Genomic DNA, 19366 nt, shown 5'->3' with positions numbered 1-19366 from the left:
CTAATAACCTTGCTCTTATTCACATTTACTCTTAACTTTCTTCTTTCACACACTTTACCAAACTCAGTCACCAGCTTCTGCAGTTTCTCACATAAATCAGCCACCAGCGCTGTATCATCAGCGAACAACAACTGACTCACTTCCCAAGCTCTCTCATCCACAACAGACTTCATTCTTGCCCCTCTTTCCAAAACTATTGCATTCACCTCCCTAACAACCCCATCCATAAACAAATTAAACAACCATGGAGACATCACACACCCCTGCCGCAAACCTACATTCACTGAGAACCAATCACTTTCCTCTCTTCCTACACGTACACATGCCTTACATCCTCGATAAAAACTTTTCATGGAACCATGGTAGCGGGAGTGAATCATAGGGTGGGGGAGGGGGCGAAAATCCTGGGAGCCTTGAACAATGTGTGGAAGTCGAGAACATTATCTCGGAAAGCAAAAATGGCTATGTTTGAAGGAATAGTGGTTCCAACAATGTTGTATGGTTGCAAGGCGTGGGCTATGGATAGAGTTGTGCGCAGGAGGGTGGATGTGCTGGAAATGAGATGTTTGAGGACAATGTGTGGTGTGAGGTGGTTTGATCGAGTAAGTAACGTAAGGGTAAGAGAGATGTGTGGAAATAAAAAGAGCGTGGTTGAGAGAGCAGAAGAGGGTGTTTTGAAATGGTTTGGGCACATGGAGAGAATGAGTGAGGAAAGATTGACCAAGAGGATATATGTGTCGGAGGTGGAGGGAACGAGGAGAAGTGGGAGACCAAATTGGAGGTGGGAAGATGGAGTGAAAAAGATTTTGAGTGATCGGGGCCTGAACATGCAGGAGGGTGAAAGGCGGGCAAGGAATAGAGTGAATTGGATCGATGTGGTATACCGGGGTTGACGTGCTGTCAGTGGAGTGAATCAAGGCATGTGAAGCATCTGGGGTAAACCATGGAAAGTTCTGTGGGACCTGGATGTGGAAAGGGAGCTGTGGTTTCGCGCATTATTGCATGACAGCTAGAGATTGAGTGCGAACGAATGAGGCCTTTGTTGTCTTTTCCTAGTGCTACCCTGCACACATGAGGGGGGAGGGGGATAGTATTCCATGTGTGGCGAGGTGGCGATGGGAATGAATAAAGGCAGACAGTGTGAATTGTGTTCATGGGTATATATGTATGTGTCTGTGTGTGTATATATATGTGTACATTGAGAAGTATAGGTATGTATATTTGCGTGTGTGGACGTGTGTGTATATACATGTGTATGGGGGTGGGTTGGGCCATTTCTTTCGTCTGTTTCCTTGCGCTACCTCGCAAACGCGGGAGACAGCAACAAAGCAAAATAAAAAAAATAATATATATAATTATTTATCTATTTATTTATTCATTTTGCTTTGTTGCTGTCTCCCGCGTTAGCGAGGTAGCACAAGGAAACACATGAAAGAATGGCCTAACCCACCCACATACACATGTATATACATACACGTCCACACACGCAAATATACATACCTATGCATCTCAAAGTATACATGTATATACACTCACAGACATATACATATATACAAGTGTACATAATTCATACTGTCTGCCTTTATTCATTCCCATCGCCACTCCGCCACACATGTAATAACAACCCCCTCCCCCCTCAAGTGTGCAAGGTAATGCTAGGAAAAGACAACAAAGGCCCCATTCGTTCACACTCAGTCTCTAGCTATCATGTAATAATGCACCGAAACCACAGCTCCCTTTCCACATCCAGGCCCCACAGAACTTTCCATGGTTTACCCCAGACACTTCACATGCCTTGGTTCAATCCATTGACAGCACATCGACCCCGGTAAACCACATCATTACAATTCACTCTATTCCTTGCATGCCTTTCGCCTTCCTGTATCTTTAGGTACCATTCACTCAAAATCTTTTTCACTCCATCCTTCCACCTCCAATTTGGTCTTCCACTTCTTGTTCCCTCCACCTCTGACACATACATCCTTTTTGTCAATCTTTCCTCACTCATTCTCTCCTAGTGACCGAACCATTTCAATACACCCTCTTCTGCTCTCCTAACCACAGTCTTTGTATTACCACAAATCTCTCTTACCCTTTCATTACTTACCCAATCAAACCACCTCACACCACATATTGTCCTAAAACATTTCATTTCCAACACATTCACCATCCTCCGCACAACCCTATCTATAGCGCATGCCTCGCAACCATATAACATTGTTGGAACCACTATTCCTTCAAACATACCAATCTTTGCTCTCCAAGATAATGTTCTCGCCTTACACACATTTTTTAATGCTCCCAGAACCTTCGTCCCCTTCCCCACCCTGTGACTCACTTCTGCTTCCATAACAACCCCATCCATAAACAAATCAAACAACCATGGAGACATCACACACCCCTGCCACAAACCTACATTCACTGGGAACCAATCACTTTCCTCTCTTCCTACTCATACACATGCCTTACATCTTCGATAAAAACTTTTCATCGCTTCAAGCAACTCACCTCCCAAACCATATATTCTTAATACTTTCCACAAAACATCCCTATCAACTCTATCATATGCCTTCTCCAGATCCATAAATGCTACATACAAATCCATTTGTTTTTCTAAGTATTTTCACATACATTCTTCAAAGCAAACACCTGATCCACACATCCTCCACCACTTCTGAAACCACACTGCTCTTCCTCAATCTGATGCTCTGTACATGCCTTCACCCTCTAAATCAATACCCTCCCATATAATTTCCCAGCAATACTCAACTAATTTATACCTCTGTAATTTGAACACTCACCTTTATCCGTTCTGCCTTTGTACAATGGCACTATGCATGCATTCCACCAATCCTTAGGCACTTCACCATAAACTATACATACATTGAAAATCGTCACCAACCCCTAAACAACAGTCACCCCCTTTTTCAATAAATTCCACTGCAATACCATCCAAACCCACCGTCTTGTCTGCTTTCATCTTCCACAAAGCTTTCACCACCTCTTCTCTGTTTACCAAATCATTCTCCCTGACCCTCTCACTTTGCACACCACCTTGACCAAAACACCCTATATCTTTCACTCTATCATCAAACACATTCAACAAATCTTCAAAATACTCACTCCATCTCCCTCTTACTTCAACACTACTTGTTATTACCTCCCCATTTGCCTGCTTCACCAATGTTCCCATTTATTCCCTTGTCTTATGCACTTTATTTACCTCCTTTCAAAACATCTTTTTATTCTCCCTAAAATTTAATGAAACTCTCTCACCCCATCTCTCATATGCCCTCTTTTTCACCTCTTGCACCCTTCTCTTGACCTCCTGCCTCTTTCTTTTATACATCTCCCAGTCATTTGCACTATTTCCCTGCAAAAATCATCTCTTCTCTTTCACTAATGATCTCACTTCTTCATCCCACCACTCACTACCCTTCCTAATCTGCCCACCCCCCACCTTTCTCATCCCACAGGCATCTTTTGTGCAAGCCATCACTGCTTCCATAAATATATCCCATTCCTCCCCCACTCCCTTTATGTCATTTGCTCTCATCTTCCATTCTACACTCAGTTTATCCTGGTACTTCCTCACGCAAGTCTCCTTCCCAAGTTCACTAACTCTCACCATTGTCTTCAACCCAACATTCTCTCCTATTTTCTGAAAATCTCTACATTTCTTCACCTTCACAAGATAATGATGACATCCCTCCACTTGCTCCTCTCTGCACATTAGCATCCAAAAGACTCTCTTTCACGCACTTATCAATTAACATGTAATCCAATAACGCTCTAGCCATCTCTCCTACTTACATATGTATATCTCTCTTTTCAAACCAGGTATTCCTAATCACCAGTCCTTCTTCAGCACACAAATCTACAAGCTCTTCACCATTTCCATTTACAACAATGACCACCCCATGTAAACCAATTATACTCTCAACAGCCACATTACTCACCTTTGTATTCAAATCACCCACCACTATAACATGATCTCGTGCATCAAAGCTGCTAACACATTCACCCAGCTGCTCCCAAAACACTTGCCTCTCATGATTTTCTTTTTCATGACCAGGTGCATAGGCACCAATAATCACCCATCTCTCTCCGTCAACTTTCAGTTTTACTAATAACAATCTATAGTTTACTTTCTTTCACTCTTTCACATAATCCCACAATTCCTTCTTCAGGAGTAGTGCTACTCCTTCCTTTGCTCTTGTCCTCTTACCAACCCCTGACTTTACTCCCAAGACATTCCCAAACCACTCTTACCTTTTACCCTTGAGCTTCGTTTCACTCAGAGCCAAAACATCCAGGTTCCTTTCCTCAAACATACTACCTATCTCTCCTTTTTTCTCATCTTGGTTACATCCACACACATTTAGACACCCCAGTCTGAGCCTTTGAGGAGGATGAGCACTCCGCACATGACCTCCTCCTGTTTCCCCTTATATAAAAAGAAAGTTAAAATACAAGGAGGGGAGGGTTTATAGCCCCCTCACTCCCGCACCCTTTAGTCGCCTTCTACAACATGTGGGGAATGCATGGGAGGTATTCTTTCTCCCCTATCCCCAGGAATGATGGATTTGTATGTAGCATCTGTATGTAGCATTTTTGGATCTGGAGAAATCATAAGATAACATTGATAGAGATGCTCTGTGGAAGGTATTAAGAGTATATGGTGTGGGAGGTAAGTTAGTAGCAGTGAAAAGTTTTTATCAAGGACGTAAGTCATGGGTACGAGTAGGAAGAGATGAAAGTGACTGGTTCTCAGTAAATGTCATTTTGCGGCAGGGGTGCAAGATGTCTCCATGGTTGTTTAATTCTTTTATGGATGGGAGTTGTTATGGAAGTGAATGCAAGAGTTTTGGAGAGAGGGGAAAGTATGCAGTATGTTCTGGTTGAGAGGGCTTAGGAAATGAGTCAGTTGTTGTTCACTGATGATATAGCGCTGGTGGCTGATTTGAATGAGAAACTGCAGAAGTAGGTGACTGAGTTTAGTAAAGTGTGTGAAAGAAGAAAGCAGAGAGTAAGTGTGAATAAGAGCAAGGTTATAGAGCAAGGTTATACGGTTCAGTAGGGTTAAGGGACAAGTTAACTGGGAGGCAAGTTTGAATGGAGAAAAACTAGAGGAAATGAAGTGTTTTAGATATATGGGAGTGGATTTAGCAGCAGATGGAATCATAGAGTGGAAGTGAGTCACAGGGTGGGGAAAGTTGCAAAGGTTCTGGGAGTGCTGAAGAATGTGTGGAAGGCGAGAATGTTATCTCGGAGAGCAAAAATGGGTATGTTTGAAGGAATAGTGGTTCCAACAATGTTATATGATTGCCCGACATGGGCTTTACATAGGGTTGTGTGGGAGGGTGGATGTGTTGGAAATGAAATGTTTGAGGACAATACGTGGTGTGAGGTAGTTTGATTGAGTGAGTAATGAAAAGGTAAGAGAGATGTTAGGTAATAAATAGAGTGAGGTTGAGAGAGTAGAAGAGGGTGTAATAAAATAGTTTGGTCACATGGAGAGAATGAGTGAGGAAAGATTGACAAAGAGGATACATGTGTCAGAGGTGGAGGGAACAAGGAGAAGTGGGAGACTAAATTGGAGGTGGACAGATGGAGTGAAAAAGATTTTGAGCGATCGGGATCTGAACATACAGGAGGGTGAAAGGCATGCAAAGAATAGAGTGAATTGGAACGATGTGGCACACCAGATTCGACATGCTGTCAATGTATTGAACCAGAGCATGTGAAGTGTCTGGGGTAAAACATGGAAAGTTTTGTGGGGCCTGGATGTGGAAAGGGAGCTGGGGTTTCAGTGCATTACACATGTCAGCTGGAGAGTGAGTGTGAACAAATGTGACCTTTGTTGTCTTTTCCTAGCACTACCTCATGCACACACGGGGGGAGGGGGGTGCCATTTCATGTGTGGCAGTGAGGCAGCGGGAATGGATAAAGGCAGCAAGTATGAATATGTACATGTGCATCTATGTATATATCTGTGTATGTATATGTATGTATACTTTGAAATGTATAGGTATGTATATGTACATGTCTGAGCGTTTATGTATATACATGTGTATGTGGGTAGGTTGGGCAATTCTTTCTTCTGTTTCCTTGCACTACCTCGCTAACGCAGGAGACAGCGACTAGGTATAATAAATATAAATAACAATAGAGGATATATGTGTAAGAGGTGGAGGGAAGAAGGAGAAAAGGGAGACCAAACTGGAAGTGGAAGGATTCAGTGAAAAAGATTTTGAGCGATCAGGGCCTGAAAGTGAAAGGCGTGCAAGGAATAGAGAGAATTGGAACGATGTGGTATACTGGGGTTGACGTGCTGTCAATGGATTGAACCAGGACATGTGAAGCATCTGGGGTAAACCATGGAAAGGTCTGTGGGGCCTGAATGTGGAAAGGGAGCTATGGTTTCAGTGCATTACATGACAGCTAGAGACTGATTGCGAACAAATGTGGCCTTTTTTGTCTCTTCCTGGAGCTACCTTGCTGGGGCGGGGGGGCTATTTTATGACAGGCAGGGTGGCAACGGGAATAGATGAAGGCAGCAAGTATGAATGTGTATGTGTATATACTTATATGTCTATATATGTATGTGTATTTATACAATGAAATGTATGTATGTATATGTATAGTGGTTCCAAAAATGTTATATGATTGCAAGGCAAGGGCTATACATAGGGTTGTGCAGAGGAGGGTGAATGTGTTGGAAATGAAATGTTTGAGGACAATATGTGGTAAGAGGTGGTTTGATCGAGTAAGTAATGAAAGGGTAAAAGAGATGTGTGGTTACAAAAAGAGTGTGGTTGAGAGAGCAGAAGAGGGTGTGTTGAAATGGTTTGGACACATGAGAGAATGAGAGGAAAGACTGACAAAGAGGATATATGTGTCAGAGGTGGAGGGAAGAAGGAGAAGCAGTGAACCAAATTGGAGGTGGAAGGATGGAGTGAAAAAGATTTTGAGTGATCAGGGCCTGAACATACAAGAGGGTGAAAGGTGTGCAAGGAATAGAGTGAATTGGAACCATGTGGTATAATGGGGCTGACATGCTGTCAGTGGATTGAACCAGGGCATGTGAAGCATCTGGGGTAAATCATGGAAAGGTCATTGGGGCCTGGATGTGGAATGGGAGCTATGTTTTCGGTGCATTACACATGACAGCTAGAGACTGAGTGTGAACGAATGTGGCCTTTTTTGTCTGTTCCTGGCGCTGCCTCACTGGAGGGGGGGAGGAGGAATGCTATTTCATGTGTGGCAGGGTGGCGATGGGAATGGATGAAAGCAGCAAGTATGGAAATGGACATGAGTATATATGTATTTGTCTCTCTATGTATATGTATGTATTACGTTGAAATGTTTTTTGTTTTTTTTTGCTTTGTCGCTGTCTCCCGCGTTTGCGAGGTAGCGCAAGGAAACAGACGAAAGAAATGGCCCAACCCACCCCCATACACATGTATATACATACGTCCACACACGCAAATATACATACCTACACAGCTTTCCATGGTTTACCCCAGACGCTTCACATGCCTTGATTCAATCCACTGACAGCACGTCAACCCCGGTATACCACATCGCTCTAATTCACTCTATTCCTTGCCCTCCTTTCACCCTCCTGCATGTTCAGGCCCCGATCACTCAAAATATTTTTCACTCCATCTTTCCACCTCCAATTTGGTCTCCCTCTTCTCCTCGTTCCCTCCACCTCCGACACATATATCCTCTTGGTCAATCTTTCCTCACTCATTCTCTCCATGTGCCCAAACCATTTCAAAACACCCTCTTCTGCTCTCTCAACCACGCTCTTTTTATTTCCACACATCTCTCTTACCCTTACGTTACTTACTCGATCAAACCACCTCACACCAAACATTGTCCTCAAACATCTCATTTCCAGCACATCCATCCTCCTGCGCACAACTCTATCCATAGCCCACGCCTCGCAACCATACAACATTATTGGAACCACTATTCCTTCAAACATACCCATTTTTGCTTTCCGAGATAATGTTCTCGACTTCCACACATTCTTCAAGGCTCCCAGAATTTTCGCCCCCTCCCCCACCCTATGATCCACTTCCGCTTCCATGGTTCCATCTGCTGCCAGATCCACTCCCAGATATCTAAAACACTTCACTTCCTCCAGTTTTTCTCCATTCAAACTCACCTCCCAATTGACTTGACCCTCAACCCTACTGTACCTAATAACCTTGCTCTTATTCACATTTACTCTTAACTTTCTTCTTTCACACACTTTACCAAACTCAGTCACCAGCTTCTGCAGTTTCTCACATGAATCAGCCACCAGCGCTGTATCATCAGCAAACAACAACTGACTCACTTCCCAAACTCTCTCATCCCCAATGTATATCTATGAATATGTGCATTTGTGGGCGTTTATGCATATACATGTGCATGTGGGTGGGTTGGGTCATTCTTTGTCTGTTTTCTTGCACTACCTCACTAACGTGAGAGATGGTGGTTAAGTACAATAATCAAATAAAAATAGAAATGTGTGTGTATGGCTGTTTTTGTATATATATGAGTATGTGAGTGTTTGGGCCATTCTTCGTCTGTTTCCTTGCGCTACCTCGGTGATGGAGGAAACAGCAATTAAGTATAAATACAAAAAATTAAGAAAATAATATAATTAGATTACACACTGCACAATAAAACCGAATGGGGAGGGGGGTGCAGCGAGCATATCGAGAGCAATCCTTCCTCACCATAAGATATGAGGAAAGATGTAGAGTTATTTTCAACTGAATCAACCTCATTTCTTATTTCCTACACAAGCACAGCACTGGTGTTTAACATAAAAATGCATGTAAAAATAATAAGCCTCATACAGCAAATGAAATACCCAATACTATAAATTCTAATTAAAGAGCTAAAATATGCCTGAAAATATCTATCTATCTATATCTATGACATCTGTTCCCTTTGGGAACTCGCTCAAGGTGATGGTCATGGCAAAAGTCTCCATAACTGGTGAACTTGTGATGAATCTTAGCCTTTTAGTGCCTCACCCTTAACAGACCACTGGCAGAAGGCAACTTTAGCACAGCGTTTCCAGAGACTCCTACCTAATGTTCCAACTGACTACTACCTTACGTTTCAACCTATTACTTCTAACTAATGCTCACAACTAAATGTTCCTAACCACTACTTCGACCTAATGCTCCTGCCTAGGAGCCTAGAAGTACCAGGACTCTTTATTGTCATCTACTAAGAAAGTTTTTCATTATCCCAGGATTAAACAAAGAGTAAAGTACTAACAGTTGTTACACAATTTCCGAGTGCAAACATGGTGGGGATGCAGGTGGAATTGTCCCATGCTAACCTCCCTTCACCTTATTTTGCTAAAATCAGATTCATTTGCTTTCTCACATTTCACCAGTTCTTCACTTTTCTCACCAGCTGATAACTATTGTATGTGTTCCTCTTCATCACTTAAAACATCATAATCCATGCATTTTCTCCAAGTTCACTGTATGATGATCTAAGAGGCTAATGTATATCCATGCAAAATGATGACTGTAAGGGGATTGAGAAGGGCTGAAAATTTTTGAAATATCTGTAAGTTACTCTGTAATTTGAGCACTCACTCTTATCCCCTTTGCCTTTGTACAATGGCACTATGCACGCATTCCGCCAATCCTCAGGCACCTCAACATGAGTCATACATACATTAAATAACCTTACCAACCAGTCAACAATACAGTCACCCCTTTTTTTAATAAATTCCACTGCAATACCATCCAAACCTACTGCCTTGCCGGCTTTCATCTTCCGCAAAGCTTTCACTACCTCTTCTCTGTTTACCAAATCATTTTCCCTAACCCTCTCACTTTGCACACCACCTCGACCAAAACACCCTATATCTGCCACTCTATCATCAAACACATTCAACAAACCTTCAAAATACTCACTCCATCTCCTTCTCACATCACCACTACTTGTTATCACCTCCCCATTTGCGCCCTTCACTGAAGTTCCCATTTGCTCCCTTGTCTTACGCACTTTATTTACCTCCTTCCAGAACATCTTTTTATTCTCCCTAAAATTTAATGATACTCTCTCACCCCAACTCTCATTTGCCCTTTTTTTCACCTCTTGCACCTTTCTCTTGACCTCCTGTCTCTTTCTTTTATACATCTCCCACTCAATTGCATTTTTTCCCTGCAAAAATCGTCCAAATGCCTCTCTCTTCTCTTTCACTAATACTCTTACTTCTTCATCCCACCACTCACTACCCTTTCTAATCAACCCACCTCCCACTCTTCTCATGCCACAAGCATCATTTGCACAATCCATCACTGATTCCCTAAATACATCCCATTCCTCCCCCACTCCCCTTACTTCCATTGTTCTCACCTTTTTCCATTCTGTACTCAGTCTCTCCTGGTACTTCCTCACACAGGTCTCCTTCCCAAGCTCACTTACTCTCACCACCCTCTTCACCCCAACATTCACTCTTCTTTTCTGAAAACCCATACAAATCTTCACCTTAGCCTCCACAAGATAATGATCAGACATCCCTCCAGTTGCACCTCTCAGCACATTAACATCCAAAAGTCTCTCTTTCGCACGCCTGTCAATTAACACGTGCTCAAATTACAGAGGTATAAGTTTGTTGAGTATTCCTGGTAAATTATATGGGAGGGTATTGATTGAGAGGGTGAAGGCATGTACAGAGCATCAGATTGGGGAAGATCAGTGTGGTTTCAGAAGTGGTAGAGGATGTGTGGATCAGGTGTTTGCTTTGAAGAATGTATGTGAGAAATACTTAGAAAAGCAAATGGATTTGTATGTAGCATTTATGGATCTGGAGAAGGCATATGATAGAGTTGATAGAGATGCTCTGTGGAAGGTATTAAGAATATATGGTGTGGGAGGAAAGTTGTTAGAAGCAGTGAAAAGTTTTTATCGAGGATGTAAGGCATGTGTACGTGTAGGAAGAGAGGAAAGTGATTGGTTCTCAGTGAATGTAGGTTTGCGGCAGGGGTGTGTGATGTCTCCATGGTTGTTTAATTTGTTTATGGATGGGGTTGTTAGGGAGGTAAATGCAAGAGTTTTGGAAAGAGGGGCAAGTATGAAGTCTGTTGGGGATGAGAGAGCTTGGGAAGTGAGTCAGTTGTTGTTCGCTGATGATACAGCGCTGGTGGCTGATTCATGTGAGAAACTGCAGAAGCTGGTGACTGAGTTTGGTAAAGTGTGTGGAAGAAGAAAGTTAAGAGTAAATGTGAATAAGAGCAAGGTACAGTAGGGTTGAGGGTCAATTCAATTGGGAGGTGAGTTTGAATGGAGAAAAACTGGAGGAAGTGAAGTGTTTTAGATATCTGGGAGTGGATCTGGCAGCGGACGGAACCATGGAAGCGGAAGTGGATCATAGGGTGGGGGAGGGGGCGAAAATTCTGGGGGCCTTGAACAATGTGTGGAAGTCGAGAACATTATCTCGGAAAGGAAAAATGGGTATGTTTGAAGGAATAGTGGTTCCAACAATGTTGTATGGTTGCGAGGAGTGGGCTATGGATAGAGTTGTGCGCAGGAGGATGGATGTGCTGGAAATGAGATGTTTGAGGACAATGTGTGGTGTGAGGTGGTTTGATCGAGTGAGTAACGTAAGGGTAAGAGAGATGTGTGGAAATAAAAAGAGCGTGGTTGAGAGAGCAGAAGAGGGTGTTTTGAAGTGGTTTGGGCACATGGAGAGAATGAGTGAGGAAAGATTGACCAAGAGGATATATGTGTCGGAGGTGGAGGGAATGAGGAGAAGAGGGAGACCAAATTGGAGGTGGAAAGATGGAGTGAAAAAGATTTTGTGTGATCGGGGCCTGAACATGCAGGAGGGTGAAAGGAGGGCAAGGAATAGAGTGAATTGGAGCGATGTGGTATACCGGGGTTGACGTGCTGTCAGTGGATTGAATCAAGGCATGTGAAGCGTCTGGGGTAAACTATGGAAAGCTGTGTAGGTATGTATATTTGCGTGTGTGGACGTATGTATATACATGTGTATGGGGGGGGGTTGGGCCATTTCTTTCGTCTGTTTCCTTGCGCTACCTCGCAAACGCGGGAGACAGCGACAAAGTATAATAAAAATAATCTGTAAGTTACTAACGGTGTGATAAAGTCACCTGGATAGTAAAACATAAATAGGAAAAATCATACCATCATGTGATGAGGCATTCTGTTTCAAGTCTAAACAAATATTTTTTTTTTTCCGCTGTCTCCGGCATTTGCGAGGTAGCGCAAGGAAACAGACGAAAGAAATGGCCCAACCCACCTCCATACACATGTATATACATACGTCCACACACGCAAATATACATACCTACACAGCTTTCCATGGTTTACCCCAGACGCTTCACATGCCCCGATTCAATCCATTGACAGCACGTCAACCCCAGTATACCACATCGATCCAATTCACCCTATTCCTTGCCCTCCTTTCACCCTCCTGCATGTTCAGGCCCCGATCACTCAAAATCTTTTTCACTCCATCTTTCCACCTCCAATTTGGTCTCCCACTTCTCCTCGTTCCCTCCACCTCCGACACATATATCCTCTTGGTCAATCTTTCCTCACTCATTCTCTCCATGTGCCCAAACCATTTCAAAACACCCTCTTCTGCTCTCTCAACCACGCTCTTTTTATTTCCACACATCTCTCTTACCCTTACGTTACTTACTCAATCAAACCACCTACCTCACACCACACAATGTCCTCAAACATCTTATTTCCAGCACATCCATCCTCCTGTGCACAACTCTATCCATAGCCCACGCCTCGCAACCATACAACATTGTTGGAACCACTATTCCTTCAAACATACCCATTTTTCCTTTCCGAGATAATGTTCTCGACTTCCACACATTCTTCAAGGCTCCCAGAATTTTCGACCCCTCCCCCACCCTATGATCCACTTCCGCTTCCATGGTTCCATCTGCAGCCAGATCCACTCCCAGGTATCTAAAACACTTTACTTCCTCCAGTTTTTCTCCATCCAAACTTACCTCCCAATTGGCTTGACCCTCAACCGTACTGTACCTAATAACCTTGCTCTTATTCACATTTACTCTTAACTTTCTTCTTTCACACACTTTACCAAACTCAGTCACCAGCTTCTGCAGTTTCTTACATGAATCAGCCATCAGTGCTGTTTCATCAGCGAACAACAACTGACTCACTTCCCAAGCTCTCTCATCCCCAACAGACTTCCTACTTGCCCCTCTTTCCAAAACTCTTGCATGCACCTCCCTAACAACCCCATCCATAAACAAATTAAACAACCATGGAGACATCACGCACCCCTGCCGCAAACCTACATTCACTGAGAACCAATCACTTTCCTCTCTTCCTACACGTACACATGCCTTACATCCTCGATAAAAACTTTTCACTGCTTCTAACAACTTGCCTCCCACACCATATATTCTTAATACCTTCCACAGAGCATCTCTATCAACTCTATCATATGCCTTCTCCAGATCCATAAATGCTACATACAAATCCAATTGCTTTTCTAAGTATTTCTCACATACATTCTTCAAAGCAAACACCTGATCCACACATCCTCTACCACTTCTGAAACCACACTGCTCTTCCCCAATCTGATGCTCTGTACATGCCTTCACCCTCTCAATCAATACCCTCCCATATAATTTACCAGGAATACCCAACAAACTTATACCTCTGTAAACAAATATATGTCAGGAAAATGCATAAGACTCTTAAATTTTCCACTAACAGTTTAACAGTTTCGTGGTAAACTGTTGTCTGTTCTGTTTCATATGTCATCTGATCTCAGTCTAGAGATCTTTTGATCTATCCATATGATTTTAGTTTAAGCTCTCAGTCTCTCTTTCATCAGTGTCTGTCTTGACAAAAGTGGTGACTCACACGAAAACTATCATGGGAACAAACAACCAGGAAGATTCTCACACTTCAACTGAAAGCATATATCTTCCTCCATAGTGTGACAGATTAGTCAGACTGTAAATCACATACCTAATTGTAAGCTACATAATCAAAATGCATGGCTGATCATGCCTCCAGAAAGGAAATTTGGTTGCAAACTGGTATAAGGTATATGAAAGATGACTGATATGATAAAAATCCCACAAATTGCTACCTAACCATGGTGAATGGCAGCTTGAAATAGCCTCACTAAGTGCTCCCATCACTAACGACAGTAAGATAAATACAAACAAGAAATGGGCTGTATATGGCCCATCATCAGAGAAAAGCACTAATAAAATGTTGAGCAGCTTCTCTTTCAACATGTTAGGACTGACATAACCTCAAAGACAATCAACTTCAGCATTTTCTTTCAACAGGTTTCCATGATGATATATGTTGTTTCTGCAGGCAAAAACTAAGAATTCTGGGAACTCCACTGAATACCCTCTTCAGTAAATATGTAGTTTAGAGGCAGCACAGATATAACATGGATTAGTAACATTAGCATATCAATGCACTCTTACTATTACTAGAAGTGACTTACAAGAGAAGGTGAGAATTGTCTATCTATCTATATCTCTGACAACTGTTCCCTTTGGGTACTCCCGCGATGGGTGGTCACAATAAAAAGAGTTTCCATAACTGGTGCTCCAGTGTTGCCTCCTGGCCATTAGTGCCTCGCCCCTAACAGGCCAAAGGCAGAGGGCAACTCTCGTGCAGTGTTTTCAGAGGTTCATACCAAACGCTTCCACACACTGCTATTACCTAATGTGTCTACTTAATGTTCCCACAAAATGTTCAAACCTACTACTTCTGCCAAATGCTTGTAGCTAATGTTCCTACTTACTACTTCTACCTAAAGTTTCTACATAATGCTTGTAGAAATGAAAATCTATGATAACCTTACCCGATTTCCCTTAGCAACTAAAATTTAGTTTTCTAAGATGCTATCCAAATTCATTTTTCTGCTGTTTGGGTGTGATGTTTAGATCCAGTTGCTTGGAGGTTTTATGTGTACACCAATGTATCATGAATGACCCACCATATACACCGCCTTAAGCAAACAATCTTTACAATATAAAGGGCTGCAGCTACAGAAAGTTAGATGAGGTTCTAAAAGTTCTGCAGCCCTAAATATGCAAAAAGTAAATGAGTAACATTTTTCTATTTCATAAAAAATCTGATCTACTACTGAAATCAGTCTTCAGTTTTTGTGGTCAACAATAACTGGGGCTGGTTCATAGGTAAATGGTTAAGAGTATTCTTACCCTTAAAGATTTTTTCATGGTAACCAACAAGGCACAGGCAAATAACATGCCCTCATTAAGGCCGTTTTGGGAGAAAGAAATAAATTAAGTCAGGTCTTCACAAGTGTTTGTAGGCCTGACTTTTAAAAGAAGAAAGGGTATACATAGAAAAAGGGAAAAACAAAGGATGGAAGAGAATTCACTACTTGGCTGTTCAAGGAAATTAGGAGATATCATAACATCCAATCCTCAAGTGGCCAGTCTCCACACAAAAGTTGTGGGAAGCAGCAGCCAAATGTGTGCAATGGGTCCAATCCTTTGAGTCTGGGACACATGCAGACAGTGCATGAGAACAGTGGCCAAAATAATACCTATAGAACAAAGAGAGAGCAGCAACACAGTAATGAAACACACTTACCAACATTTGGAGCACCATCATGAAGAACTAAGTCTGCCTTCCATGTCTTTAAAGTTGTCTTCAGATCATGTCTCATTTTCTCTGTAGTTATGTCTCCGATTATAGAAAGGGTTCCAGGTATGGGCTTGATAGGATACAGGTCAACACCAACAATGAGAGATGACAAAGGCATGTACTTCTTTGCAACTTGCATCCATGATCCTGGAGCTGCACACAGATCAATGCAAACACGTGATTTTTTTAAAAAATCAAATTTGCTGTTTAGCTGAATCAATTTGTAAGCAGATCGAGCACGAAAACCTGAAAAAATAAATATAATATTAGATGATCAACTGTCAATATAATTAACATAAAAATTTCTCTAGCATGGTTTACAAGATCTCTAGCATGGTTTACAAGAGCAAATGAATTACTATTAAATCAACATCTATGCATCAAAAAAGAAAGAAAAGAGTCAACATGAGGAGACACTTCATATTTCCAAATGAAAAACTCTGAGTCTCATTTTAGTACCACAGAAACTTAATGGTCAATATGTTTTACAGTATCCATACTGTTTGCCATATTTTCTGAAGCAATCAAAACCAATCTTCCATAAAATCTTTTGGCTACCATGACAAATATCATCGTCTTTGCTGAAATTTCATCTGTATAATAGTTCCAGTGTTACCTTAAAAAAGATTCATGACCCATGAAGATGATATGTTCTCCAGATACTTATTTTCCAATGATGGCATTTTCATCATATGATTCACTCTCTTTTCTCATTTATCTAAAGACTGGACAAAATCTGACAAATGTAGCTGTGAGGTGCACTGGTTTATTCTTTAGAGTTAGGTAATCACAATGGGTAAAAGTTCACGAGAATCATTTAATTTCCTTGCTACTTGTGGGTCTTTTTGACCCTTACTACATCTGAAAGTTTTTTTTTCATAGTAGGTGACATGGCATAGGTAGAGACATTCCTTAATTGAAGCTATCTTGGATGACAGGAAAAAAACAGGAACACACATACCTGGCATTATGGGTAAAAGTTCACAAGAATCATTTAATTTCCTTGCTATTTGTAGGTTTTATTGATCCTTCCTACATCTGAAAGTTTTTCCTTCATAGTAGGTGACATGGCATGGGTAAAGACATTCCTTAATTGAAGCTATCTTGGATGAAAGGAAAAAAACAGGAACATGTGTACCTGGCACAGGATAAGGTCTGTGTGCATACACACATGGAAGAAGATCCATGGTTCATATATACTAGGTTAAGAGACTGGGCAACATGAGTGTAAAACTCTTCCCCCTTAACACACAAATGGTAACCACACATTATACTGCAAGAGATCCAGCCAACTAATGCATTCTCTTAATTTCGGTGGAAAGAATGGTTTTGCCCTATATAACAAAATCTAAGATTGCAGTAGGATCAGTGAAATATACCCATAATACTATACTAAACTCAGTCTAGAAATGGATTCTCTTGGATTTTGATGGAATTAGTGCTTACTAGAACTGAACTAGATATATGCTGTTCCATCATCAGGATAGAGATCAAAAAGCAAAATCACACAAATACACTGAAAAGCAGTAAGCTACAAATATAAACATATTATTTATATATATTATACTTTGTCGCTGTCTCCTGCGTTTGCGAGGTAGCGCAAGGAAACAGACGAAAGAAATGGCCCAACCCCCCCCCCATACACATGTATATACATACGTCCACACACGCAAATATACATACCTACACAGCTTTCCATGGTTTACCCCAGACGCTTCACATGCCTTGATTCAAGCCACTGACAGCACATCAACCCCGGTATACCACATCGCTCCAATTCACTCTATTCCTTGCCCTCCTTTCACCCTCCTGCATGTTCAGACCCCGATCACACAAAATCTTTTTCACTCCACCTTTCCACCTCCAATTTGGTCTCCCTCTTCTCCTCGTTCCCTCCACCTCCGACACATATATCCTCTTGGTCAATCTTTCCTCACTCATTCTCTCCATGTGCCCAAACCACTTCAAAACACCCTCTTCTGCTCTCTCAACCACGCTCTTTTTATTTCCACACATCTCTCTTACCCTTACGTTACTCACTCGATCAAACCACCTCACACCACACATTGTCCTCAAACATCTCATTTCCAGCACATCCATCCTCCTGCGCACAACTCTATCCATAGCCCACGCCTCGCAACCATACAACATTGTTGGAACCACTATTCCTTCAAACATACCCATTTTTCCTTTCCGAGATAATGTTCTCAACTTCCACACATTCTTCAAGGCCCCCAGAATTTTTGCCCCCTCCCCCACCCTATGATCCACTTCCGCTTCCATGGTTCCATCCGCTGCCAGATCCACTCCCAGATATCTAAAACACTTCACTTCCTCCAGTTTTTCTCCATTCAAACTCACCTCCCAATTGACTTGACCCTCAACCCTACTGTACCTAATAACCTTGCTCTTATTCACATTTACTCTTAACTTTCTTCTTCCACACACTTTACCAAACTCAGTCACCAGCTTCTGCAGTTTCTCACATGAATCAGCCACCAGCGCTGTATCATCAGCGAACAACAACTGACTCACTTCCCAAGCTCTCTCATCCCCAACAGACTTCATACTTGCCCCTCTTTCCAAAACATAAATTTCATTAATCGTCAGAAGTCTCCTACAGTATCAATAGTGTATTCCACCAACCAATTGCATTCCTCTTGGATCTCATTGTTTAGGGATACCCCCAGCTGAATTATGGGGCACCTAATCACATATGAAAACTTTAACTCATTTCTATTTATTTATTTTGCTTTGTCGCTGTCTCCCGCGTTAGAGAGTTAGCGCAAGGAAACAGACAAAAGAATGGCCCAACCCACCCACATACACATGTATATACATACACGTCCACACACGCAAATATACATACATACTTTAACTCATACACAATCAAATTCCCCACAAACTGGGCAGCACAATGAAGCAAAGGAAAACTGATAAATAAATATACCAAATGAATACAAAACAACCACACTAACTTAACCTAATCTAGCCTTGTTTAATTAGCCCATCGATACCTAACTTCTGGGCTCTTTGACACTATGTTACATTAAGCTAGACCATGCAATGCAAGGTTTGGCTAGCTTTTGCTAGGTTCTATATATTTTTCTTTAGCTTTACAATTTCTTATCATCTTCAAGGCCATGCCCACTTTATAAAAACATAATCATGTGGGATTTAATGTTATTCCGCATGACTAATGGGCTCACAAGTCAACTGCAAAAAGTGTTTGGAGCCCAACAATACCACTTTTATAAATTCTCATGAAAAAATGGAGTGATGCTCTTAAACTTATTCTAACTTAAACCCACCTGTTGTACACCTCACGGCCATTGTATTCCCAAACTTTGATATCATCTGGCTCAAGGTCTGTCTCCCATCTATCTCACTTCACATTTATTTCACCTACTGCTCTCCTAATTCTACAAATTTTATGTCTTTCTTCGACTATCTAAACTCCTGCCATAAGCCAACATCCTCTACTTATGGGATTTCAATGTTCATCCATCACAAGGAATGGCTGAATTCCTTCCATACAGATGCTGGAGGGATTGAAGCTTCTGTTCTCCAGTCTCTAGAACAAATCATCACCCACCCCACCCACATTTCTGACTGCGGTGACCACTCTCCCAATATTCTGGATGTTTTTCACCGTTTATCCTTCATTCTGCAGGTA

General features: G+C 41.8%; 1 protein-coding gene across 1 annotated transcript in view; it reads right to left on the bottom strand.

Moving 5' to 3' along the window:
* LOC139766192 (pre-rRNA 2'-O-ribose RNA methyltransferase FTSJ3-like) overlaps positions 1–15972 on the bottom strand; it is a 54148-nt gene extending 38176 nt beyond the window's left edge. Inside the window, exon 1 of the mRNA XM_071694464.1 lies at positions 15637–15972. Within this exon, the coding sequence (XP_071550565.1) occupies positions 15637–15829 (193 nt within the window). The 5' untranslated portion in view covers positions 15830–15972. The remainder of the gene's footprint in view (positions 1–15636) is intronic.
* Between the last annotated feature and the right edge of the window lie 3394 nt (positions 15973–19366).

The sequence above is a fragment of the Panulirus ornatus genome, chromosome 57, assembly GCF_036320965.1.
Source record: "Panulirus ornatus isolate Po-2019 chromosome 57, ASM3632096v1, whole genome shotgun sequence".
Classification (NCBI taxonomy): Eukaryota; Metazoa; Arthropoda; class Malacostraca; order Decapoda; family Palinuridae; genus Panulirus; species Panulirus ornatus.
Note: the sequence above shows the minus strand (reverse complement) of the source record. Positions and strands in the feature narration are given on the sequence as shown.